General features: G+C 35.0%; 1 protein-coding gene across 2 annotated transcripts in view; it reads left to right on the forward strand.

Annotated features, from left to right (window-relative positions):
• The first annotated feature begins 213 nt into the window (after positions 1–213).
• LOC149802902 (cadherin-87A-like) overlaps positions 214–27794 on the forward strand; it is a 189389-nt gene continuing 161808 nt past the window's right edge. For both annotated transcript variants that reach the window (XM_089952397.1, XM_089952398.1), the window contains exons 1-6: positions 214–368; positions 6648–6726; positions 10792–10857; positions 18930–19096; positions 23797–23850; positions 27152–27244. In XM_089952397.1, coding sequence (XP_089808523.1) covers positions 6675–6726; positions 10792–10857; positions 18930–19096; positions 23797–23850; positions 27152–27244 — 432 coding nt within the window. In that variant the 5' untranslated portion in view covers positions 214–368; positions 6648–6674. The remainder of the gene's footprint in view (positions 369–6647; positions 6727–10791; positions 10858–18929; positions 19097–23796; positions 23851–27151; positions 27245–27794) is intronic.

Genomic DNA, 27794 nt, shown 5'->3' on the forward strand with positions numbered 1-27794 from the left:
TACGAAGCTTCTATTATTATCACTCGCAAATTTTCCTACAAGTTCACAAAAATCTGTTGCTAAATTAAAAGTATACAATAGCACTATTTTATAGTAAAAATTTGCATAACATAAACATAATTAAGTTTTGAAAATCTAACTAACGACATTAGTTTTAAAATCAGGAGATTTTCTTTCAGTGTCACCCAAAGTAAAATGGAGGCAGATGTAAACATGATCAACGAAGCATACCTTACCTGTGTTTTGATGTCAAACCGGTCTCTCAGACTGTCGGCTAAAAATAGAACTCTGTGTACTGGTGTATTCCATTCTGGTACAAATCGTATGTGTGCAGGGCGTTATTATTGACGGAGGTTTAGGATAATAAGGTAAGTTAATAAGGAGGTTGCCAATAACTGAGAAATTCACAGTTAGCAATTATTTGATATATGACTATGTATCTGACCGTTGACCAGACCATAAAATCGTACCAAAGTTAACAAAACTGACAGTAAAAGATTATTTCATCTTATGGCGGGGGTGAGTGTAGCAGCACACCTTTTATATGATTGTATGCATATGATACTGTATATTGAATGTAATGTTAATTAATTACATAGAAAAATAGCTGCGTGAATATTATGTCCGTGTCGTTCGACCGCATCACTAATGTGAATAATACCAATAAAAATAATGAAATAAGAAAGATTTATTTGTTATTGATGGGCAGTTGGGATTTATTCTCACACTGTCAGAATGTTTTAAATGTAAATTATTCACATGTACAATACAATATGCGAAGTTTGTAACACAGTCACAGGATGGGTATTATCCATACAGTGACAGAACAGAGAAGGCAACTTAGGAAAAATCAGGAGATTTGTAAAATTGGTCACATGTTTTGACTTCATATCAGGAGGATTTACATTAAACCACTTTTGGCTGCAAATGAACAGAAATAACAAGAGAACAAATTTACGTTTGATGTATTAAAATATGCACATCATTTCATCACGTAAGTCCTTTCACAATAAGCTTTTCCCTGTCAAGCAGTCCTTGTAACGTTTGTTAGCCTTTCCTAGTACAGTAGATAACTGCTTGGATTGTATTTGTGGCACTCCTCAACATCCTTGATCTCAGCATGTAAGAGATGTATTATTGTTGGATTCAAGCTGCCGACTGACTGACAGGACTGCCAAATATTGGAACTATCTGGTTTGAATTTTGGAAGCTTGTCTTAAAATCAACTTGACAGAAATATCAGAATGCATCTTTGAACTTTAATCCAACGAACAAAATTCCACTTACCATAGTTTATTGAATTTTGTGTGATGTTTTGGTTGTTTAGAAAAGTTTAACTTATCAGAATCTAGCTTAATCAATTCCATTTGAATTTTACTTACAGCTGTATCATTTCATACACAAACATACCAAATGGAGATCATCGATAAACAGTAAAAAGAATAGTGGTCTAAAAAATTAACTTTTAGAAACCATTGTTTTAACCTGGTGTTGGTAACTAAAACACCATTAAAGCAAATAGCTTGGGATCTTTTGTTTAAATAAGAGTGACCCTTTTTAGGTTCTTGGTATGGCAAAGGTGAAATAGTATGTACAGGTATAGTTTTATTGCTAAGTAGACAATACCATGTCATTGTTTTCAAATTCAGCCACCACCATCACGACTCTTATCATCAAGACAATTAAGTCCCAGTGAACTACTTTGATAATGCTGCAATGGCACTAATTAGCAACTACATGTATGCCAAAACAATCATTTGATTTCCCAGGGGAGCTGTGGTTTCTTATTTGGTAGATGATGAATTCAAAATTCTAGCATGGAACACTTGTTACAGGGGCAGCTGATAATGACCACAGGCACTCAAAGTCTTTGTGATATTAATTTCTGCATTTAATATTCACTTTTTTCAGCAATCTGTAGTCTGACTCTACAATGACTGTTTCAAACCAGATAACGATGGAAAGTGAATAAATTAATATATCCTTGACATGAGTACCTATAATAATGATGCTATATATGTTTTATTTTTTTTAAATAAATAATAAACAGGTAAGTATATTTGTGATCTCTTTTTTATGTAAGTAGCCTCACATTTTGACCCAGTAGGACCCATTGGGCCCTACCTTTTCAAATTCTTTAATTGTTAAATCTGAACATCCATATATTCACAGTTTCAGTAATAGAATAGTTTGACCAGTTCACCTGCTTTGCTAAAATCTAACATAATTATACTAATAAATGCTCTTGATTTATTTCCTGATACTAGGAATTATGTTTGTTATTGCTGTTTGACAGGAGTGAAAACTATACTATAGAGTTTAACCCAATAGATGTATTTTATGCCACTATATTTTACAATATTTTTTGAAAAAGAATTAGACTTGCTACATTGAAAATACATGGCAGCTAATTGATGGACATTTATGTTCAAATCTGATGTGATGGAGTATGATAATAAAGGTTATTTGTTTTTATTAGCATATTTTTTCTTTTGTTTGAAAAGTTTGACTGTGTTGAATGTGAATTCAGAATCCAGGTATAAACATATGATTCTAACAGGTTTGACAGAATGGGGAGAAAAGAATTTGGAATATCATTTGATTTCAAATCTCTTGCCACTTTGTTTTAAAGAGAAGCATGACTTTTGCAGATCTCTGTCAGTCTGGAAAATACTAAGTTTTGATAGTATAGTTCATCATGGAGGTAATGCTTTGGTTGATGTTATCAACACTAATTTATAAATAAATTGTACACTGATTCCATCTAGAAAAGTTTACTTTTTATTGCCATTGCATTTCCAAAAATATGAGAATGTCTAAATTTGGGGACCTTAAAAAAATTTGATAGCTACAAAATTTTCAGCTTAAAATTGCCATCAAAGTAGATAGAGTTTGATACTTTTGAATTCAGTACAATATGTTGAATATATTTTGAAAACCATATTTTTAGTAATGATACCTTGGTATAGGATATTGTTGTTGAACTCCATCATTTGTTGCAGAGAGCTGTTTTATACATTGATGATTATCTGTGATTTTGATTTTGATATTTATCTCCTCTTCTGGTATTTTTAAATGTTTTACTCTTGCGTATACACATCCTTATTTTAGCAAAAATAATTTGTTCAACCACAACAGTAAATTAACAACCCCATCTATCTTGGACCAGAAAACCACATTATACCACTCCCTCGATAATGCGCACCCTGATAACTCGCGAACCTGCTTATAATGCAGTGTCAGGCATGGATCCCATTTTTTAAAACTGAAAATACCACAAAAATTTATCCCTATTTGTTGAACTTTAAGAAAATCATGATCAAACTTGGTAACGGAAACTTTGATGTATCGCTCATTTTATCGTTGAAAACGGTAGATAGGACCTGGAAATTTTAATCAACACTATGAAGTATCAAATTTAAAAATAGCTCATACAATTTTTTACATTTTCTTTCCAAACAACATTCCAAGTACATGTACATCGCAAATAAAAAAACGTAAGGAAATTTCGATCAATGAAAATGTCACTTACGCCGAGTGGAGGCAGTACTTTAATAAATAAATACGAATTAAATAATTTTTTTTATCAATTGCAATTTGTGTCCTAGTTACATCTTTTAGTTCCTTTTAAGTGTAATCATCATAAATGTAATGTGTCCTCTTGTAATTAAATGTAAAATGTGTCCATCTACCGTAACAGCTGTGTCCGCAAGCGTTTCTGTGAGAACCTAATTAAGTGCCGACCGTGTTTTGATAACTGACTTGTGGAAGTATTTGTTGTATTGTTGCACTGAATTAAAAGCTGACCCCCTTTTTATTATCACATTAATTATGTCTTTTGAATAATAAAAAAAGAGGTGGAATAAAAGAAAAGTTAAAGGGCACAAAAATCGGACTAACTAAAAATCTAGCAGCCTTGGTCGTATGTTGGATGAACAAACTTCTTTTGGTCAATCGAACACTGTAATAAATGTTATTGTGTATGTAACAGAAACTACCTTAAATTAACTGACTTTTTCATAACTGTGATCAAAGATAACAAGGCAGATAAGCGAAATGAATACTTAAAATATAGAGCTTGATTTCAAAGATACGGACCATTTGTGAGCAAGCGAGTTTCAGAGAATTCTTGAATTGGCACTTAGAGAGATCCTCAGGGATGATAAGAAATTTCATTATTACTTCCAATGAAATCACAACATTAACATTGTACTAACTGAACAATAAATAATTGAGTTTCTACGTAGAGGTGTCACAAAATAAATGTTGCGTGCTTTTAAAAATAAAAGGAATCTTGTTTGGTGGTGTATCAACAGTTAGTCTAGTTCCCAAATTATGGACTACCGATTTGGCAAGATACTATTAAACTCCACTATGGGAACCAGACTCATCAAGAAAACAAAAAGCAGTGATGTAATACACAGATTTTTCGCGTACACGTGATGGTTGTTCAAACCAGTTGGAATGATCTTTCATATGTTGGATATTTTGAAGAAAAAAATGTTTTTTAAACAGAATAACTTAAACAACTTTATTAGAAAAAGCGCATTATTAAAAATTATTATCATCATGATTGTAAAATGAGGATTAAGTCATTAAACAGCCCAGTTCCCTAACGCCGCTCCCCCCCTCCACAGACGGTTTTCTCGATGTCAAAGCATTTTTTCTTCCAATTTTTGGAGGTCCCTCGGTAACACACGCCTTGCTTATAGTGCGGTCTTTGTTTGTGGACCCCGTTGTGCAAGAGTTATCGAGGGAGAGGTGTATATCCTTCCAGAATAGACATGGGTGAAAATTCTGAGTACTATCTTTACTTGTTATAAGTCAAATCAAACTGCAAACAACAAAGATCCTGATCTGCCATAGCATAATGCTTCTGCAGATTGGGGTCTCTCTGTTTGTTCTACGGATTACTGCAAATAAACTGCACAGGCCCAGATCTGGTGGTGCATTATGTGACAGCAGATCTGGGTCTGTGTAGTTTGCTGTTGGAGAGGTCTTATAAGCAAATATATACAGTACATCTTTATAGATACTTCCAGATTGGTGATTAAGTTATATAATAACCTTTGGCTTAGTAGTTCATTTGTCTTGAGTTTTCTATAATTCTAGTAGATGTGTAAATCTAGTTTGTGAGTGATTGATTATGATTATGAAGTATTTTCCATCAAATTTTATTTGTCATTTTGTAGAGTATGGTGTATCTGTACAGTATTGAAGTCCAGTTTATCTATACATGTATTGAAGTCTTCCATCATAATTGTTGGTTTATTCTCACATCATACACAGTCTAGGTTTGTCTCAAGTGTGCCATACCATGCAGGATGGGAATCTGAAATCTGGTAAAAGGTTCATGTAGAACTGTTTTGGTTTCTTCATGTTCATTTAAATCCACATGTCATGAAGGTGATATGATAGTGGATAATCCATTACAGTGTGTTTGATGAAACATAGAATGCATCAGATTCTGCTTCATTTGTGGATTGATGAGATTACATCCAGAAATTTCATAGAAATGTCATGTTGGTTTTGAAACCAAGATAAAGTTATTCCCAAAATGTAGATTCCATAACTGGTAAAATTGTATTTGAATTCATTCAAATGCTCTGATATACTCATCATTCAAATTGATATTCCATATTGGAAGATTTGCATATCTGCTTAGAGGATATTGTGGTTTGATGCTTGCAGGTGATGCAGTTTTATCAATACATGCACCATAATACTAGTTGTAGATAAATAGATCATTGTTGTCATGTTACTGGCCATTTAGACACTACTCTAGGACATCCTGCTTTTGTATTTTTGGTAAATTGCACATTGAACACAATGGGCAAGACCTTGGAGTCAAAGCAAGTGTTTGGAATTTGTTTGAGGTACAAAGTTCAACTGTTGGGTTAAAATCACTGGAGAGAACAAAACATAGCTTGGCTACATAACAAGTCAGGTTCACTCTCTTAGCTGTGGGGGTTGTGTGTTTTCCATAGCAAAAAATCAAGCATCACACTGTAATTTCTTTTCCTTAAAAGTTCACATCTAAATTAAAATTTACCAGAAACTTACCACGGTGTTTCATTGGCCAGGAACTTCCCTGATATTTCATGAAGCCTTCCTTTGGAAGACTACCGGTACTGGAAACTTGATGAAGAATGATATAGGTTAGTTGATTTATGAGCATTCAGTCAATCAGGTCAGCAATATTAGACAAAAAAAACTGTCACATGTATATGCTTGTTTAAGTGTTTAAATTACTTCCTTAGGTCAATAAAATATTGGTATCCAACATGCATGTTGATGATTTAAGTATGCAGGTGATAAGGATGGCGGTATATAAAACTGTGCCCATTAAATCCACCAGTTGCAAATTAAATACACATATTATTTGCCAGCTCTACCTTTGTTTCTTAGTGAAATCCATCTTATCTTTAAAAAATGTCACCCTTTCCTTTTAGGTTCATTTTCGGAGGTTTTCCATCCAATATTTTCAGTTTTAGAATATACCCTTTTAACTGGGTATACATAAGCTGGTAATTAGTTTTATACTGCATTACTTTTTGGTGCTTGCATAAATTATTTTAAAGATCAAATTGCTGAACCTAATTTTTCAGAAATTATATTTAATCAATTATCTTTTTGTTTTATTCCAGCAACAGCTGTAGCCTCAAACTGCCACTATGGCAAGGACTACACTTTCGTTGTTGATATTCATAGGATTTATAGGATCTGGTAAGTTAGGTCCAGTTACTTGGTTATATATCTTTACCTGTGTCTCAGTGATTTTTGAAAAATGTAAGAACTTTGATACATACATAGATACATGCATAGATACACACATACACACACACACACACACACACATACATCAAACATAGGAGATGATCAGTCACAATGTTATTGCCTGGATCTAGTAAATAATAATATCAAATATGAAATTAATGAAAGGAATAAGAGAGATCTGAGACGAGATATACATTAGAACAACACATGCCCCCATATGTAAAATATAACAGTTTAATCAATTACATCAACAAAATGAAACTGAATATTATATTGAATGATACACTTTCTCTTAGAAATAGAACTGCAAAATTGATAAGAACTGTAGTTAGCTGTTCTTTAATAGCAATAAAACAAATTTCATCATAGAATTGGGTGAATGATTGAATTCATTGCTAAGCATGCCAGCATAACCTGGTTGCTTCTGGTCCTTCCAAATTCAATGTTGATGACAGGTCAGAGTTTCCTTATTCCTTTTGCTCTTCTCTCTATCTCTCCAACCTCTTCCAGTCATCAAACATAACTTGGCTATCTGCTGTCTTGTCCTACTGTATGGTGTACAGATGGATCAAACAATATTCCCCACTCTTGTTACGTTAGATATTGTGTTATCATAACTTCTCTGAACTAAGGCTTCTATAGTCAGTTTGCAAACACACACAACCTTATTATCATAAGATTAATGTCTTTCCCTACTGTTACTCAGCATTCCTAGTCTATCTATGACATAACTAGACCTCTTTAATAAACTAATATGTCCTACTGTGGGCTATAAATCACTAGCTGAACAATGTCGCTTGATATGTGTTCCTAATGAAAACACCATCAATTCAGGTTTGAAAAGAATTCACAGCTTAATTACACAATTGATTTAATGGACTTCACATCTTGACTTAACTACCTCACTTGCCAATAGCAATTCATTGGCATACATTTCCAAACATAAAAAATTAGTTCTTACAATATGTGATACATCTCATTTAAGACAGATGGATTCACATATTCACACAATTTGTATCTGAAGTAATGCATGAAATACATATAACAAATAAATTCAGACAATTCTCTCAAAATTAATATCAAGGAAATATTGTATGACATTCTTAGAATGCATGAGTCATATAACATTCAAGACAAATGAATGCAACAGTTAACTTCTAAACTCAAGGATGATTGAAGAATGAATTTAAAATGAATAAATGCAGCAAATAATTACAAACTTACATCAGTGAACATATTATTGCAGCTGAGACAAACCTTGTGCTTTCTTGATACTTACTCTTTTTATGTGAAGCTGAATCTGTCTTTTTCAAGTCCTCAACTTTCCAGACCCCCATCCCTTTGACATTATAATAATGAGAGAATATTTTTTACTCTCCTGGAGTAAAGACTTCTTGCTTCTCTTCAGAAACTTGGACTTATTTCATGACAGAAATGACTTAAAGCATCGAATTTCATCTCAGAAGCAGACCCTGTCATCTAGGTTAGCCAATCAGGATGAACTTTATCGAATCACTGTCATTTTAACACACCATTAAGTTAGAATAATTCTGTCTTGTCTGCCCATGTTAATAAATGTTTCTGGAAAATTTCATTTTATGACACTTATTTCAAAATTGCAAAATTTGTCACTCGCTTGTTGCTACTTAGTTGCTTCTTGCAACATAACCTCAAGTTAACATCCTCTCTTTTGTACCTCTAACCATTATCCAAAATCATTAACCAAAATCAATCATGCCCCAAAACCAGAGCATTCCATTTTTCACAGGCAGCATTTTATTGTGAGCCTAGCCAATACATCAGAGTTAATTGTTACATGTCACACTGACCATAACAAGGTTGACTATGTTTTGCAATAATATTTTTCTTTAAAATTCACTCTGTTACACTGTTACTATTGAATAGCTGGTACTTTTCTGGGTGGAAAATGCCCAGACTATATGATAAGAATTCATCCTTCCTCCCGTTAGGGTGAATCAGAATATTACAGATCATTGGATTGCCCCTGGGACACCTCAAAAACATGTTGCCCATGTGTACTGCCTTCAATTTTTTGTCACAATTGCATGGCTGTAATGTCTGCTGTATTTATGTCCATGAAAATTTGCCATCACTTCATGGATTAGTGAGCGAAATTACTGTATCTCTTGTGTGCATATTCTCATAAATGATTTGATTATACCACTGATCAATTTTTTCTCAGTTTTATTAACTCTCTGAGAGTTATTAGCGTTAATTTTATAAAATTCATAAATGTTTTATGTGACTTTGCCTTTTATCCTTTTTTCCTCATCATAGTAGTCAGTGATTAGAGATAAACTAATTTGGTTGTTTATTTTCAAGCTAGGTTAGGTATGTTGTTAAAATTTTCCCTCTTGCCTAATTGTATTCTATGGAATTGCCTTGACATATATTATTGTTCATTACAAATCATTGTAATTCATATTACCTATATTGGGAATTTGTCTTTATGTATACTTGGTAAAGCAGGTCACACACCAATTTTTATATTCATGTCATATGCCTGGATCTTTTCAAAGATTAGTTTCAGATAGGTGTTCTTGATTATTACCATTTTTATTAGCAATCATTTTTTTGTTGTTGTTGCTAATTTAGTAGTCTCTAGCTTTTGTTTAAGCCCAGGCATTGGGCACTGGACACTGGTCATTGGAGCCCCTTTGTTACATAGATAGGGATAGGGTTGAGTTATCTTTTTCTCCAAACTGCTGTTTCATCTTGCATGGGACTGGGAATTGGTTTACAGACAACAGATTAATGAAGAGGATTGGATCAGCCTCCCCCCGCTTCCCTATTATCCCTGTAAATCCATACATAATTTGGGAATTTCTGCCACATGAAAGCAAGTGGCACATTCCCTATGTGCAACAATGGTTCTGTGGACCTTGGCGTCTTGGTAGTGAAGTCGAAGTTTGGTGAAAAAGTAGGGAGGGGAACATACCTTTTCCCAAAAGCTCTAGCTGGTGGAGAGTCACCCTTGGCTATATATGTTGAGTCTACTGCTGTGAACAGTCATTGGGATGAGTTACCATTTAAACTTTCTTTTTAATCAACAATTCCCAGCAGCCAAGAGACAGAACAGGCCTATGTGGTACTTATCTGTTGCTATTGCCTGATTCCCTCCTTGCACCTCACACTAATGCCCAACAAAGTGAGGCTGCTTCCTAGGGAATGAATAAAGTGAGTACACATTAGCAATATGTCGAATTGCTCTGTGTCCCAGGGGTGATCCAGCATTCTGGATCTTCTGGATTACCCTAAATGGAGGACAAATTCACATCATACAATTAGGGTATTCACTCCCAGAAAAGTACCAGCTATGCAATAGCAACAGGTACATATTACATCCAAAAACTACATATTGGACTGTACAAAAGACTATAAATATACTGGTGTGAGTGAGAGTTTCAATTTAAAAAATCGACTGAGAGAATGATAACAGAGATAAACTGGAGAAAGTTTGAATTATTATTCTCTTCTTTTATGTTGCAAGGGCAGGAACTTAGTAGCAACCTTCACCATATCAGCATGGTTCAGAAGCCCTTAGCATATCTAGATCAGGGCTGTCTGAGTTCCTGAACTTCTGGGTCAAATATGCACGATATTCTCAAAGATCACACCCTTTCTTCCTGTAGCGTGTTCCTGTGATGTTATTTTCCCCCAGGATGCTTCAAAGATCAGAGCTTGTCTCTGAGTTTGATTTTTGGACAATACTCTATAATGATGGATATTCTATAGTAATATAAGTAACTCTACTGTACTTATGTACATGTGATCTAGACTTTGGAACTACAGTAGAGACCTTTTACAAGAGTGAAAAAAGTATGTCTATTCATATTAGTGAGAGTCAGCAAAAGCTGTTTTCATTTACCAAGATATGTTCATCTTTTCTACTGAGCACACATTACATACACCATTATTTCTTTTTATCATGACATTATACTGTATAAACAACACCCAAGTTATATTTTTATGGAAATGTCTTTTCATTTTCAGCTTCCTCTTCTATTGTGTGGAGACGGTACATGAACCAGTATGCAGTAGCTGAGGATGCAAAAAAAAGTAAGATGTATTCCAGGGAGATTACTGTAGTTCTTATAACTTGCTGACAAATTGTCAACTCTACCCATCTGTCACTCAAACTTGAATGCTTCACAGATCTCACTGACCAGCTAACCAATTTCATGTACTAGCAATTTGGCATATGCTATTACATAACCACAATCATACTTGGTTAAGTTTGTAAGAGTATTCATGACCATTGGTCAGACACTTTGGCAACTGCCACCACAAAAAGTATATACTTTTTAGTTCAGATTACTGTTAGTACATGTCAGTTTAAGAAAAGTACAATATTAAATGAAATATTAAATGTTGGTACAGATTTTTTCTAGGGCACATTAGTGAAGGCAGTGTACCAAATTTTTGCTAGCTTTTTCATGCAGTAATAATAATCTTTATACAGTATTTAAATTCTTATCATAATATTTTCTTATTATATTTTCATGAAGTTTCAGAATATGCAGAGATCACTAAACAGTGCAGCATGGCAGCTTTATAGTAAATTTCACCCACTGATGCATACATACATGCATACATAGAATCAAAATGTACTGTCTGACAAAACAAATTTAAGAATTTTTTTCATATGATCACAAGGAGCAAAGAAAAAATTATCACTTATTTTTTATATAAATAATTCATTTAGTTTATCATATTATATGGCTATTCTGATAATGGGGATGCATTGAAAACAATTCTTGATAACAGTCAAACAACATAGGAAAAGGTCCTTTCACTCATATAGAAAGTAAATCTGACAAGTTGTAAAATAGTAAAAGGATGTTCCTACTTGGTTCATTTTTTTATCTATGAAGAAGACAAGAGATGTTGTATTATTCATGGCGTCCCGATCTCTGCCTGCATTTTAAAAGCATATGTGTATGGCCTAATTACAACTCTACCATTTTTTCTTCCAAGTTCCTAATCATCATTTGGGTTGTTTTTTTCATACAGACTCTGAAATGGAGTACAGAGTAATTTTACAAAATCTGCATTAATTGGCATTGGATTCTGTTTCAGTGCATTTTGTCTATGATCTCATCATTTTTCATTTTTCAACACCAAAATGTGTGCAGATTTTGAATGTATTGCATTTGTCCATTGTTTACTTTTGTTTTCACTCCTTTGGAACAAAACAAAAATGCATGTATGGACATCAGGTTTTCCGTTACAAGATTGTTACTTTAAAGGGAAAGAGTATTAGGTTTTGTATCTTATCTTGTTTTTAAAGTTATGCTTTAATAAAATAACAAATGCATAAAATGTGAAAGATATCATTAAAGTTATGTTAAATTTAAATATAACTGTATCAAGTGTGAAAATAATGAGTATTTTTTCAGCAAATTTTCATATTTCATTTTGTTGATATAAAGATTGTGCAGAGACAGAAACTTGTGACATAGTGGTTGCTTTTTGTTTGTCTCAAAAAGGACAATATCACTTGCTGTAATAGTTAATATTTTATCTGTAAAATGAATCTGATCCTGGGTTATCATACAAAAAGGTTTTTGTTTCATGGAATTTTATTGGCTGCTTGGAAAAAAGTCTCTTCATATCTGTATAGATATCTTTAAAATTTGATCCATTTTTATTTATCATTCATTGTTTTTAGTTTGTACTTGTTTTTTTTAATAAAATTTGTTTAATTTGCATTCATTCTGCACTTCATTTGCATTCATTTATTATTCTGTTTGTGTTCATTCTGCATTATGTTTGTATTCATTTAGGATTCCAGTTTTCTTTCATTGATAAAAATACCCATTTATGTTCTGTTGCATCTTCCCCATAGATAGAAACCTAAAGAGGATAATTCTGTGTACATGTATATTAGTTGTACATTTTTGGTTAAATTTTGTCCCTATACTCAGGTCTTCTTGAATCTTGTAAAATTACTGTTATACATGTAATCATGAAAGTTGGCAAAGGGTTCCTAATCACAAAAGTAGGTTACTCTTGGTGTCCCATAATTCATTCTTCAATGACTTTAGTTAAATTTTGTATTCTAAGTTTATCTCTCAAGCTCTTTTCATGCTAGAATCATCAAATCACACCCTTGCAATAAAAGGTCACAGTGACCTACATTTAACATTACAGTGGCTAACATTTATGTGTTTAGCTCATGACCTCATATTTTTCATCCTGTACAATGTTGAAATTATTAAACTAGATGATTGCATATGCCTCTATTAGTACCACACCCAAACAAAAGAATATCACATTTGTACTGGCTTTGGTCAAATTTTGCTTTAGCTCAAGCCACTCAAAAATATGTTTTCAGTTGGCCGACCATCCCTGTTTCTTATTGCCGAACTTAGCACCTTTTTCCCTATAGTTTAAAAAAATCATATATATATAAATGGTTTTTACAAAAAAACGATCTGCATACAGTAAATTTTAAAACCAGTGCAATAGGAAACGAACATATGTGGGTGGGGCACGACCAAATAGGTTTCTCTGTATGTTGTGTACATAATCTCCTCACTAGAATCAGGACACTTAATGGCTGCATCACCACTACAACTACTACTAGACACACACACACTCATTTTCTTTTTCATTTTCCCTGCAAATTTTGCCCAGTTCTCCACTGCTATTTGGAACTCTGAAAAATCCATGCCTGACTACTTTTTGATGTTATTTTCCCATCTCTTTTTTTTGTGCCTTGTTTTATCTTCCCTGTCAATGTGCCTGCAAGATTGTTGTTTTTGACAGGTGAGATGAGCATGGGACACAACCATACCATCTTAGTTTGCGTTTCTTTAGGTGGCAAGCAGATCTTCATAATGGTCCAGTTGCACTTTGGATTCTGATGCACACCTCCTCATTTGAGACATGGTCTAAGTATGAGATTCTCAGGATCCTTCAGTAACATCTCATCTCTAAAACAGGGATTCTTCTCTCTAGTTCTGTTGTCAGGGTCCTTGTCTTGCATGCATACAGGAATATGGACATGACAAGGGAGCACATAAGCTTGATCTTGGACCCAAGCGTAATGTTGCTGTCCATCCGAATAGGCTTCAACCTAGCAATTGCAGCTGTTTGTGCAATTCTGGAAAGAACCTCAGGTTTTGAACCTTGATCACATCATCAGAGGCTATAGCACCTAGATACTTGAAATTTGTCACTATGTCCAGATTCTGTCCGTTTACTTTTATTTCCTTTTGGATGCCACTTGGGGTTTGCCATTCACTTGTTTTTTTCAGTGCTGATCTCCATCCCATCCTTGATGATGCTTGTTGAGACAGTTCACTAAGGTTTCCAGCTTTTGATCATCTCCTGCTAAATCATTGATGTCATCAGCAAAGCGTAGGCTGGTAATTGTTCTGCCTCCAGCAATAACACTGTCCTCATGGTCTTCCATGACATCAGACATGATCCTCTCCAGGTATTATAGGAGAGAGTGCATGAGAGAATAATGCACCCCTGTCTGACTCTGCCTTTGGTTCTGAACCAGTCTCCTATGTTGCAATTGATGAGAACTGCGCTAGTTGCCTTGTCAATGCAGGTTTGCTAAGGTGCTGTTTAGATTTGCATTTATGTCTAAAGCCTTCTTGAAGTCAATGAAGAAATAATAGAGGTTATGTTGATGCTGAAGATACTTTTTGCAGAAGATTCTAAAATTGAAGATCTGTTCTATAGTACTATGTTCTGCTCTAAAACTAGCCTGTTCTTCAGTAATAATGTGCTCTGCTTGGGGTTTTATTAGGATGATCTTAAGCATAACCTTGCTTGGATGAATGATGAGGTTTGCAAAGCAGCAGATTTCCTTTCTTATGAAGAGTGATGATCAGATACTGGGTCCAATGGGGTGGGCCATTCTCCCATTTGCCAGATTTTGTTTCTGATTGTTTTGATGACATCTTTCATGAAGGTTCCTCCTGCTTGAACAAGGTTTGCTGGTTTGCTGTGTACCTCAGCTGACTTTCCTTTCTTTAGTGCCTTTACTGTTCCCTTAGGAACAGATGGTCAGCCTCTGTTGTGGTCAGTTGGAAGTTTAGTACAGCTTGGTCTCCAGAAGTCTCGTGGTTATAAAGCTCTGAATAGTATTCCATCCATCCATCTGTTCAGAATCTCTTGATCTTATGTGAGACTCTTACCAGCCTTGTCCTGGATCATGGTTGATCTTCCCTATTTCTCTGTTTTCAGGTCTTTCACCAATTGGTATGCCTTTTTACTGTTATTCTGGTTCAGGCTTTTCTCATTTCCTTAAATTGGTCTTGTAACCAGCTTTCCAGTGGTGTAAAGGGGAGCCGAGTGTGTAAGCCTACCCCTGCCAGTACATAGTCTCTCCACCACCAAGACTCCTGCAGTGCCTGCTCATGGCAACACATGGTAACTAGGCATTATTTGACCCCAGGCTGAACTGAAGGAGATTTCGGAGCGGCAGTTGGCCCCAGAAGTATGGTGCGCAAGCCCACTGGTGTGTGGTTACACACTGGCATCACACCAACTACTGCCCCACCTATGGGACCTGCTTGTCCTTCCAAGTAAAGTCTGTTCTGGTTGACTTGGCAAATGAGATCATAGTTGACCCAACAGCCATGATGGTGAACCAGCAAGATGCTGTGGAGTGCCAAGGGCATTGATGAGGCACATTAGAAGCAGAGGAGTCTGGCATCATCTGGGGTGACTGATCAACCCTTTTTAGGACAACTCTGCTTACTCTGTACAAGGAGGGTTCTAGAAAAGGTGACCTAAATATTGTCTGCTCAGTACAGTCTGGCCAGTTTACCATGACTGACAGGTCATCTTCCAGTGTGGTCGAAATGCAGAAACTAGCAGAACAAACAAACCAGGGAAAAAGAAACTTATCATAGGAGCATGGCATGTCAGTAGTCTCATGGATAGAGACACCAGGGCAAGACCCCAAAGGCAAGCGGCCTTATCACCAGAGACCCTACTTGCTGGGGAGGGATTGCTCATGGAGATAGGAGGTGGGTACACCATATTCTGGAAGAGAAAAGAAGAGGAGGAGGACAGGATACATGGAGTGAGACTTGGCTTTAGGTCCAGCTAACTGAGCCACCTAACAATGTGCATTAACGAAAGACTCATGAAACTCCGCAACCCTTTGAGAGGCAAATGCTTCCTGACAATCATAAGTACCTACACCCCCAGCCATGGCATGCCCAGGTGACACCAAGGAATAGTTCTATACTCACAAGGATTCTATCCTCAGGTCTGTTCCAGCTATGACAAGCTGTTCTTCCTGGGAGATTTCAATGCCAGAGTTGGCATGAACCAAGCTAATTGGAGTGGTGTGATTGGGAAACATGGAGTTGGCAGAATGAACAGCAATGGTTTGTTTCTCCTTGGCAGATGTGCTGAACACAGCCTTGTGATCTCTAACACCATATTTACACAAGCAGACAAGTACAAAACATTGCGGGTTACAGCATCTGCCTCAGATGCAGGATGCAGGAGGTTGTGGGTTCGAACCCCGGCCAAGTCATACCAAAGACTTACAAAAATGGTACTAACAGCTGCCTTGCTTGGCACTCACCATTAAGAGGTTAGTGTCAGGACTGGTCGGCCTGGTGTCAAGATAATGTTACTGGGTGGGACATCATACTACATGTCTGCGGCATGATTTCCCAGTCCTAGACATCACTATAAACTGTCACACTGCAGATATCATAGCGATATGACTGAAAAATTGTTAAAGCTACGTAAACAATCCAAAATGACACTCACACACACACACACATGTGCAAAGCAGTTTTGTAACATTTGGCACACTAAACAAGCTCTTTGTCAGCATAACAGATGACATATATGCTCAAAACAAACACTGAACACAATATCCAAGAGATATTCTTTATTTCTACATTTTTGAATGACGGGGAAGTTTGCAAACTTGAGATAGAAAAAAACTGATGAATCAAGAATAAATGATTACAAAATGGTCTTTAAAAAAGTGAACTGTATGTCTATTTTGTGCTGCTGCAAGCCCAACAGAGTTGTATAACAAAAATCAAAAGGATTATCATGTGTCTTGCACTGAGAACACACACACTCACTACTGGCTTTGGTTAAGGTTTTAGGCTCAGATCATGTCAACATGAGTTTTTGGCATGTTGTATGCATACTGACCTTCCTAGAATCTCATGATAATTGAGGAGTGGTGCATAATAATAATAATAATAATAATAATAATAATAATAATGATGTTAATGACTTTACTTAAAGAAGAATCTCATTTGGTCAACTGACCAACCTTCCACGAGGCCTTTAGAGCCCATTTAAATTTTTTGTTATTGCTCAAGGATATCATAGATGACTTAACACTCTGTAGTTATAGAGATATAATGGTCTTGTCTTCGATTCCAGGAAATTCTTTCAAGCCCTTATAGTGACACATGTTTGCTTACCGTACATGAGGTCAAGTTAGTTTATGGTATGGCCCAGCATTCATTAACTGCCAGTCAGCTGAGGGGCCCCGAGTGGCCGAGTGGTCTAAAGCGCTCATCGTTCTGGATCACTGCCATTTCACCTCTGTCTGCATGGGTTCGAGTCCAAGGCTCGGCTAGCGTGGGTATATGGGAAAGCCTGCCAGTAGCTTCTCGTGGGTCAGTGGTTCTTCCCTGGGTTTTCCAGGGTTCTTCCTCCACCAGTTATACTGACCGCTATGTATAGTCTATCTTGTGCTGAAAAATGGCGTTAAACCCTAGAACAACAGCAACAACCAGTCAGCTGTCTATCCGCATTTGACTGTTACCATGCTGGAGGCCATGCCAGGGAGATTAAACTTTGGGGAAAATATTATGAATTATACATTTTTCCCAGTATGAGGATAGATTGGGCTTGGGTACATTTTGTTTATAGCATGTATTTGTATCGGAAGAAAAGTAGCAAGTTTATAGTTTGTTCCAGTTTCCTGAAGATGAATGTTTGAATATATACAGTACAATCTTACTGTCAGACAGATGGCTAAAATGCCTTGTATTAAGATCCACCAGAATGTTTATCAACATATTAGACCTCATTGACTTGAACTGAGGATCTTATCAACTGATTAGGTCTGTATATGTGTAACATAAATGCATGACTACATACACACATACATACATATACATGCACATACAGACATACATACATGCATGCATGCATACATGCATTTAAAAACACACACACACACACACACACATACACACACATACATACATGTAATTAGATTTGAAATTTGTACTTTGGTTTCAAGTGCAGAAGTCCCAATGATATGTTGATGGATTCCTACTACATGTATTTGTATAAATTTTTCATGAAATGGAAACTCAGCAAGCCTTATTTCCATTTAATGAAAAATTTATACAACTTGTTGTATATCAGAGACTGTTCCTTTTATAAGGTATGGTAATGGGTGCCATTTTATTATGTAGTAGTAAAATTAGGTGCATTTTGTGTTTAAATATAAGGCCATTTTACACTAAAGAAATACAGTCTTTGAGTTTCATGGGTAGTTTTATAAATGAGTGAGTGCTGCATGTATTGTTATTGTTATTGTTATAGGGTTTAACGCCATTTTTCAGCACAAGATAGGCTATACATGGCAGCCAGTATTAATGGTGGAGGAAGAACCGGGAAAACCCCATAAAGAACCACTGACCCATGAGAAGCTACCGGCAAGCTTTCTCACATATCCACATTTGCCGAGCCTTGGACTCGAACCCACGCAGACAGAGGTGAGATGGCAGTGATCCGTGACGGACAGCGCTTTAGACCACTCGGCCACTCGGGGGCCCTCTGCATGTATAAACTTATGTATAAATGACACCTATCAGATAGTTGTTTTAGCAGTAAAGACTGTACAGCGTTAAGAACCTGCAAAGAGGACTTGCCTGAAAGCCAATGACAGGTTGAAAATTTATTTGGAGATGTTCCTTGCTCCAAATTGTACAAAATATAGAATTTAAAAAAATAAAGTTGGAATGTTGCTGTATATTTAGGATCATCTTCATCTAAAAAAGCAACAAATTTTAAGATTTTGGTTTAATCCCTCAGATAGAACTTGAATACCCCTTGTTGTTAGCCACATCATAGCCACATCATATATTTTTTCTGCCTCGTTTCAGATGATATAGTATACACCCTAAAAGCAGATGATGTAGTGAATGGTGTGGTCAATACTCAGTCTACAATTTTATATGGTGTCAGAGGAGTGGGCACCATTCCTTTTCTTGTGAACATGACTTCAGGAGATGTGATTGTCTATCTACCAAGATTGCTGGACCGAGAATTGGTAACTAGAGCAGGAACAACCCCATATCTGGTTAAATATTTAAGTTTTCATGCCGGCAAAAATAGCAAAAAAGGCTGGTAAAGGACAACATAACTCTGTTTTTTTTTTAATGTCATTTCTCAGTTTTTCATATACATTTTTCCATTAACTCACCTCAGGGAATTTGGGAAGAGATGTACTATGACCCTCTGGTGTCTGCATGTGTAAAAGCGTATACATAGATATGACAAACATCATCTTGGGAAGAGGTCAGGGAGCTAACTTTTTAAATATAAGATTATCATTAATTATGTTTTTGTAGTTGTTTGCACACTGTAAATGCATTAGAATTGTGAAACTTTATGAAAGGATGCAGCTTGGTGAATGCTACACCAATATCACAGGTATATCATAGGTTACTAACTTTGTTTAAATGTTGTGTTTCAAGTTCATTTCTCATGAGTCAGGCTTCTTTCATGTTAGGATCATGAAACTTGATTAAATGGAAAACCAAGTAATTACCACAATCTCTTTTTGATGTTATTTTTGTGCATCTTTATTGATTTTCATGTTAAACATTGATATTTTGATATTTGGAAATTATACTTTTTTTCTTGTTACATGTGCAAGCAGCAGGTAAAGTATTTGGACACTGGATAGACTGGTTTTGACATCTGTTTTGTGTGGTGGTTGTCTGTGTGTGAAAGTTTATCTGGTTTTTTATTTGTGGTGAAAAAACGGGAGCGTGGTTCGCATGGAGCAGCATAAAATGTTTAGTGTAATTGTATCAGCCTTTCAGTGGAGTATGTACAGTCATGTTATGCTTCTACTTGCCTAACAGTTTTCCTTGTACCGTGTCTACAATGATAAATCACATTTTAATTATTTACACATTTTGAGCATTTTGGGACTTGAAACATAGTATCCATGTTTATATCCATATGTTAATAACCTGATTAAATTTGAACTTCTTAAAATCTTTTTAAAAACATTTTTAAAACTTTTTGGTGTCTGTAATCGTGTTTTCATGCTTTACAACGAAGTCTAGTTTACAACAAGCTGGAAATATAGTTTAAGACTGACAACATTATCAACCACTGGTTATTGTTGAGCAAAGTGGTTGCTGGTAAAGGCTGAACCTACTGAAAAATGGAGGTGGATTACAATGCATGGCACTTAGAAACTGCACAGATGATGGTTATCATTATTCCCTTGCCTTCCAGGGGCACATTGTCATATTGTCTGTACCATCATCCATTACCATGGTTATCATTATTCCCTTGCCTTCCAGGGGCACATTGTCATATTGTTTGTACCATCATCCATTACCATGGTTATCATTATTCCTTTGCCTTCCAGCGGCACATTGTCATATTGTCTGTGCCATCATCCATTACCATATATCTTAATCTGCTGGATGCAAATTCACAATTTTTTTTAGTTGTGTTATTTTTGGGGTAACCATCTGCAAGAGGGATGTCCATCATTGGTTGCCATGCCTAGATTCCCTGGGATAGGGTCAAATGTCAAATGTACAAGAATTTCATTTGTAATATTATTTTCAAATATTTTTTGGACCAATCTTAGTGTATGCTGTCATAGCCAGAATATGTATCATATGATATATTTTTCATTATGCCCCCTGGGTTACTGTTGGGGAGGTGTAGGAGGTTGGAATAGAAATTTATAAGGATCGTTATATGTGAATGCTTGCAGTGCAATTAACTGTGTATGTAAAAGAAAAAAGCAGACAAACATTGAAAAACACAATTAGGACCATATTTACAGGAACTTTGGATCAGAATTCTTGTTTGTATTGGTGATTATGTAGATCAAGTTCAGTATACATAATTGAGAACCAATACAGTAGCCTATTTCTAAATCATGTTTCTGGCAATGGGTACTACAAACATTGAAAGTATAAACAACTTAACACTATGTATGTTACTGTTAAAAGTAAACATCTGTAAGGCATGTTCTTTTCACATTACCTTATTGACTTAAGTTAAAACATCGTTATCTGGCAGTCATAATTTCCCCTAAAAAATCAAAATGCAAATATTTATGGTATTGTAAACCTTTATATAACTGTCATAAAATCAATAACCATGTCACATCCACATGTATGTGATCTGTTTTTTGTTACTATTACATGATCTCTGAAATAATTACATACCCTAGAACTGATAATGTATATATTATATTTATATATGACCCATCTACTTTATGTCAGTAAACAATTATTAAAATTGTTAAAATTTCTCTGTAATATGGCAGAGTTTTCAACCAGCTTCTGCTGAATCCACAGATGTTATATGGTCATAAATTAGATGTGTAGATGTTCTCTTGAATAAATGCTGTTCCGACAAAAATTTAAAGCACAGAGAATACATTATTTTGGTTAGGAATCACCTGGCTGCTGACCACAGAAAGCAGGTAATTGTTATGTACATAACATGTATACAGGAAATTTATTTGGGGTGGGTGGGTACAATGGCAGTTGTGACCAGGTGATCTCTGTATAAAGGTGACCATTGGAACAGGTTTGACTATATGCACATTTGAACAGTGGAGTACATGTGGTCTTTTAAGGCCTCAGGTGTATTCATCAAGGTGGTCATGCATGTATGAATGTTGCTTGTGATTCCCCACAAGTTAAAACTGTTTTCATGAGGTGAAAAATGATCATATCATCTAAAGCAGATTTTACGACCTATGATTTTCAAAACTGAAAAACAAACTCTGTGATTTGCATTAACACATTATAGTTTTAGCCTCTCTGTAATTCTATTTTCTTGTTTCATGACTTTTATGCCCTTCATTGGGATTAAGATGTAAAAAAACTATGTCAGTTTAGACAGATTTTATTTTTTGCATGATAAATATTGTTTACAGTGGCTACTGGAAACAACTAGAGAAGTTCACAGCAGTGGCTATGTACTCATGAATTGTATTCTGGTTATATCTGATTATGTCCATCCATCCATGCATTTGTTAGTCAATGCATTATACCCTGTTTGCACCACTTGAGAAGGGCCATCATATTTCATAGAATGTTTCATGAAGGAAGATGTCATATCTTATATGCATCTAGGTTACTAGCTTGAACTCTGTCCTCACCGAGAGACAGACAGAGACAGAGAATAATAATAATAATAATAATAATAATAATGCTTTATTTATAGAAGGTACCCCAGTACAAATCCATTCTCCCTTAAAGCTTTCTTTAAGTCATTTTTTTTTATAGAAGGTACCTCAGTACAAATCCATTCTCCCTTAAAGCTTTCTTTAAGTCATTTTTTTACAATTTGTCATATATTTAACACAAGTTGAAAAAGAATACTTTAACTTATTTAACGTGTAGTCAGACCATTTATTTTTAAATTTAATTGTTTTATATTAAAAAGCATATCTGAAATAACATTTGGAAAGAATGTGCAGACAACAAGGTTTGTTGCCACAGGGTAGTTGAGGGGGATCAAATTTTGTTAATAAAAATGTCTGATATTTGCATTGGTTTTCAACTTTGATTAAATCTGAGTGGTTTATGTAGCATCCATGTTATTAAAAATGTGAGAGATAGCGTTACTTTTCTGCAGCCAACAGCATCATCAGTTTTTTCAAGGATTTTGTCAATTTTTATTCATTTGCTTAATGTTGACTAAAGCGCCTTAATAGAGTATGTTCAAACTATGGATGAATTCTTGTGAAGTACAAACAGTTCATTCTGCAACACACGTACTCACATGATTGATATTAGGGTAAAAATTCAGGGTCATAGAATATTTATTAAGGTTTTTGTTTACTTATGTTTCCAAACTGTCACTAGATTAATTTCATAATTGGGAAGCTTAGAAAATTAATTGTGCAGTCCACGGTTTTCACCCTTTAACATTAATGTTGAAGTGATGTTCATGGAAGATGTACACTTAGGTTTTGGTTTGTGTTTTTATGTTCTTATTTCATAAACCATTAATGATGTTTATGCTTGGAATAAATCATTCTGATACAAAAACATTATTGTTCAGCACACTGCCTCATCCTGTTGACCTTTTTTTGAAGGTCAGAGTCCAAGAATTTTTTTGCATTCAAGTTAAACTTTTTCATTTGTTTATATTTTCTCATTTCTGTCATGGATTCAGTCCATAACAAGAATTTCTGCAAAACACTTGCTCAACCAGTTGTCCATGAAGTGAAGATCACCAGGTTTGCAACAAACCTTTGAGCTTGGGCACAACGTGCAGACTGTGGCTTATTTATTCGATCATTTTGATCAGATGCATTTTAATTAAGACACCTGTGACTGTAGTTGTTTATGTTCATCCACACCCTAAGTTAACCTGATTGTTAAAGCTTTATACTCAGCTAAAACAACATGTATGCTCAACAAAAATGGAGTTCTCTCGTTAACTGTTTCTTATTGCTACTGCTTTAAAATAACTGGGAGCATTGTCATGAAACTGCACATACACATTATCGCAATTCCTCTTGAAAGGATGCTCTTTCTAAATGGATCTCCATACTGACATATTTTTTAAATGTTTTTTCTTGCAATATGTTCGTTTATAATATGTATGTTTATGGTGGCTTATAGGATGGTGAAACAGTAAATAATCAAACTTTATTTGTCGTTGTGTTATATAATTTAGGGTCATGACTTCATCATCAGTTGTATTTTTCCCAGTCAATTTTGATTAAAAAATTTTCTCTCACTCTTTCAGAATAAGGAGGTCGCTGTTACATTTGTTGCTTATATTGCAGGTACCACAAATGAAGTAAGTATAATTTTGTTTTGTTATATTAATCCCTTGATATATGATCACTGTTGGTTCACTACTGTACAATGCTTATGTCTTTGTACCTGCAACCAAGCAAAATGATTTTTGTCTCACCTACAAGGCTTAGTTAAGACATTGATATAACTTGTGACTTTATTTGTGATGGTGTTTGCTTTTTAATTCATTTCTTTGGCACCAATGCATTTGTGAAATTTTATTTATGCATTTACTTAAAAAGAACTCAAGTGCAAAAGTAGGTCAGTGACCTGTCTTATTATTATTAAGGTTTTACATTGAATTACTTTTCTTGGAAACTTGAAATTCCTGTATAAAAGTTTTGTACACCTCTGCCATGATAACTCGTATCCAGATATCTTGCAATTACCTGATTATAATGTGAAGTTTGGCATGGATCTTAAAAAATATATAGAAAATTGAACAAGACTTGGCCCATATTTGTTGAATGTGAAGAAAATTATTCTAAAAAAGTAAATTAACCTTTGATATATTGCTAGTTTTATCATTGAAAATGGCAGTTACTTCAGCAAATTTGAATCAGAATCATGAAATTTGCAACTTGTAATAAGAAGTCGTATATTTGATTAAATTTTCATTGCCAAAATTCTCAGTACACTGTAAATAACAATATTCTATGACATTTTGATCATTAAAAAGGTTAGTAATTCTGTCATGTTGTAGTTCCATATTTAATTCCATTTCAGTGTAATCACCACAAATACAGTATGTCATCCTGTATTTAAATACAAAAAGTGTCGTTCTGCTGTGACAGCTATGTCCACTAGTGTTTTTAAAAACCTGATTAAGTGCCAACTGTATTTTGATATCTGATTTGTGGAAGCATTTGCTGTATTGTTGAAATCAGTTAAAAAAAACCTTTATATTATCAGGTCAACTACATCTTTTGATTCAAATGAAATCAAGGGGATGGAATTTAAAAAATGTGAAAAGGCATGCAAATTCTACCCACATAAGAGCTTAGGTTTCACAGTAGTGTCAGATGAACTCATTTCAGTTGACAACTTGCAGGGATGGTCCTGGCTTTTAAAAAGCTGTCGCCAAAAAAATCGCCAACCTCAATATTTTGTCGCCAATTTTCAAAAAGTGTCGCCAAAAAAAGTAGTGTACATTTTTCCAAGTGTTAATTTAGTCTATTAATGTAACAGGCAATGAAAATTACAAAAGATGGATTAGTTACTACTTTAATTACAACAAGCATTAACAAAATGTTACAAAGTGTTACATGAAGATCCGTCGCCATTTTAGGGCTGCCCACTTGTTGAATGCAGTTTCAAAGTCTAATTTTTCACATCTGTACATGCTGATTCTCATTAAATTCTCGAGAGATGAGATGCAGAGCTTATTTCTGATGTCACTTTTTATGAGGTTCATCTTACTGAATCCACGTTCACAGTCCTCAGTGCTGGCAGGTGACACCAGTAGTCTCTCAGCAGCCCCCCCCCCCTTTTTATGGCTAGCTTCACAAAGCTTGTAGGGAATTGCTTCCTAAATCCCAAGAATGATCACTGGATGCTGTATAAATTTTCTCGACAAGAAAAATAGGATCTCCATTCCCACGAATGAAACTTACACGAGTCAACTCCTGGCAATATTGGACCGTATATATAAGCGTAAATTCACACCCAATTTAGGGATTCTTTCACTCCTGTATTTTGAGAAATAAATAATTATTATTAATTATGCAAAACTGTTTTTTTTTTTTTTTTTTTTTTTTGCTATTTCTTGTTGTGGAGTTTAAGTCTCTGTAGCCGTAACACGGGACTGATGGCAAAAGGAAAAGATCAATGAGTAAAATGCTGCACTGGCGACAGATGTAATTGTGATTTGAGATTTTTTCCATTTGCTTTGTATTTATACACAGTAGTCGGTACTTCAAAGGTTATCAGTTTTCTATGAAGGTTCAGCAAAACTACTGTATTGGTATATGTATAAAAAAATAACAAAAAAAATAAAACAGAAGGATTAGCCATACAATTAATTGTATCTGTTCTATTCGCGTCTTCAGAAGTCGGTCAGTTGTAGGTATAGTGCGGTAGCATGATTGACTGTATCGCAGCATACAGTAGTACTCAGCCCAGATGTCAGCATAAGCAGATTATGACGTAACAATGCACTGTAAAGATAGGGTTGTCAATAAGAACAAAGGATCGTTTGTGTAACAGATTGATTCCAATGCATTGCTTAGTCAAGTTTGTGGCTTCCTTTCGTTCTGGCTTTAAATTTATTCAGTCCAAATCCATGATTGTATGTACAAATTAAATAACCAAAAAGTATGTCGCCAAAAAAATCGCCAGGTGGGATATTTTTGTCGCCAATAAGGAAAAAAAATCGCAATTTGCGACATTGGCGAAGCCCAGGACGATCCCTGAACTTGTACGCAACTTTAAATATTATTATTGTGTTGAAACCTCTTGGAATCATGTTTATATTGATTATTCAAAGGTTAGTTATCTTGAAAATAAAGTTAAATTATACAGAAAAGCTAACAATTGCATTGAAAAATAATTTTATTGACAATCATTCCAAACGCAGTTATAAAATGAGTATTAGACCACTAAGCAGTACCCCCACCCTGATCTTCTTAGCATCCGTGTCCATCCAGGATGGCATCTCCTTAATTCTTCAGAGGTCCCTCAGTAACTTGTGTCCTTGCTTTTATTGTAGTCTGTCTTTTTGGATCCTGTTGTGTATGAGCTATTGAGGGAGAGGTGTATTTAGTGGTCATCTGGACAATAGACAGGTGTATCCAAACTTAACAATGGTTTTGTACTGATTTAAGTAGTCTCATAAATCATGACTGCTCTTTGCATGGAAATGAAGCATTTGCTTTCCCAGTAGGTTGTCTTTGGTAAAGAGATGTCATATGTACAAATGTGTTAGTGTTTCTTATCTTGCTTATATTCATCATACTTGACTCAATCTGCCAGTGTAACTTTCAGCTGGCTAATTTCTCCATTATGATTTTAAGCTTATGTTGATATTAGTAGTGACACACCATTGAAATATCAGGGAAGTTATTTTGATGTAATAACAACAATTGACACTTAAGAGAGGTATATTGTTAGCTGGTATTTAACAACAGAATGATGATCAATTTTAGTCAAGGTTTGCTGGAAATACCAATGTTTTTTATGTGCATCTTTTGATAGCAAAGCAATTAGAGATTTTTTCTTTTCTAATTTTCATTTTTAAATTGGTTTTGGACCACTGAACTGGGGATTGGACTGACTAATTTGATCTACACTGTTTTATTCAATAGGAAAGTGAGGTCACAGCAACAATTGTGATCAAAGATGTCAACGATAATGCTCCACAGTTTCAACAAACAACCTACAGCACTACTTTGGATGAGGCAAGTATTTGGAACTGAATACAAAAATTCTTAATGTATGAAAAGCACTTTTTGCCAATTTATGTTGTGTGATGCCATGGGAGTATGCTATTCATGGTTATGTAAGAAAACGACAATAAACTATCATATTTCATGACCCTTTGATGAAAAACAATCAAGCATAGCTGAGACATGTTTGCATAATACATTTTTCTTCTCAAAAAGACAGAAATGTAAAAGTTAAGATGATTGACTTGAACACTCAGAATCACTTAACCTGATTTTTAAGACCAGGAAGGTTGTTATAATTAATATCATCCTCATTTGCTCAAACTGCAGACCCCTTCATCATAAAACTTAATATTTTGATAAAATATACTCAAGTAAGATTTGGAGTCAGGTTTTATGATGAAGGAACCACACAGCTTCACAATACACCTTGATATATGGTGACATAATATTGTAATATTGTTAGCTGTGATTTTACAAAAGCAGACTACCTTCACAAAGTAAATAAGTTTGATGATGCAAAACAAAAATTTAATGAGAGAATTATTAGATACATCATTAA

Source organism: Sinohyriopsis cumingii, chromosome 3 (assembly GCF_028554795.1).
Source record: "Sinohyriopsis cumingii isolate HCF-2022 chromosome 3, ASM2855479v2, whole genome shotgun sequence".
NCBI lineage: Eukaryota > Metazoa > Mollusca > Bivalvia > Unionida > Unionidae > Sinohyriopsis > Sinohyriopsis cumingii.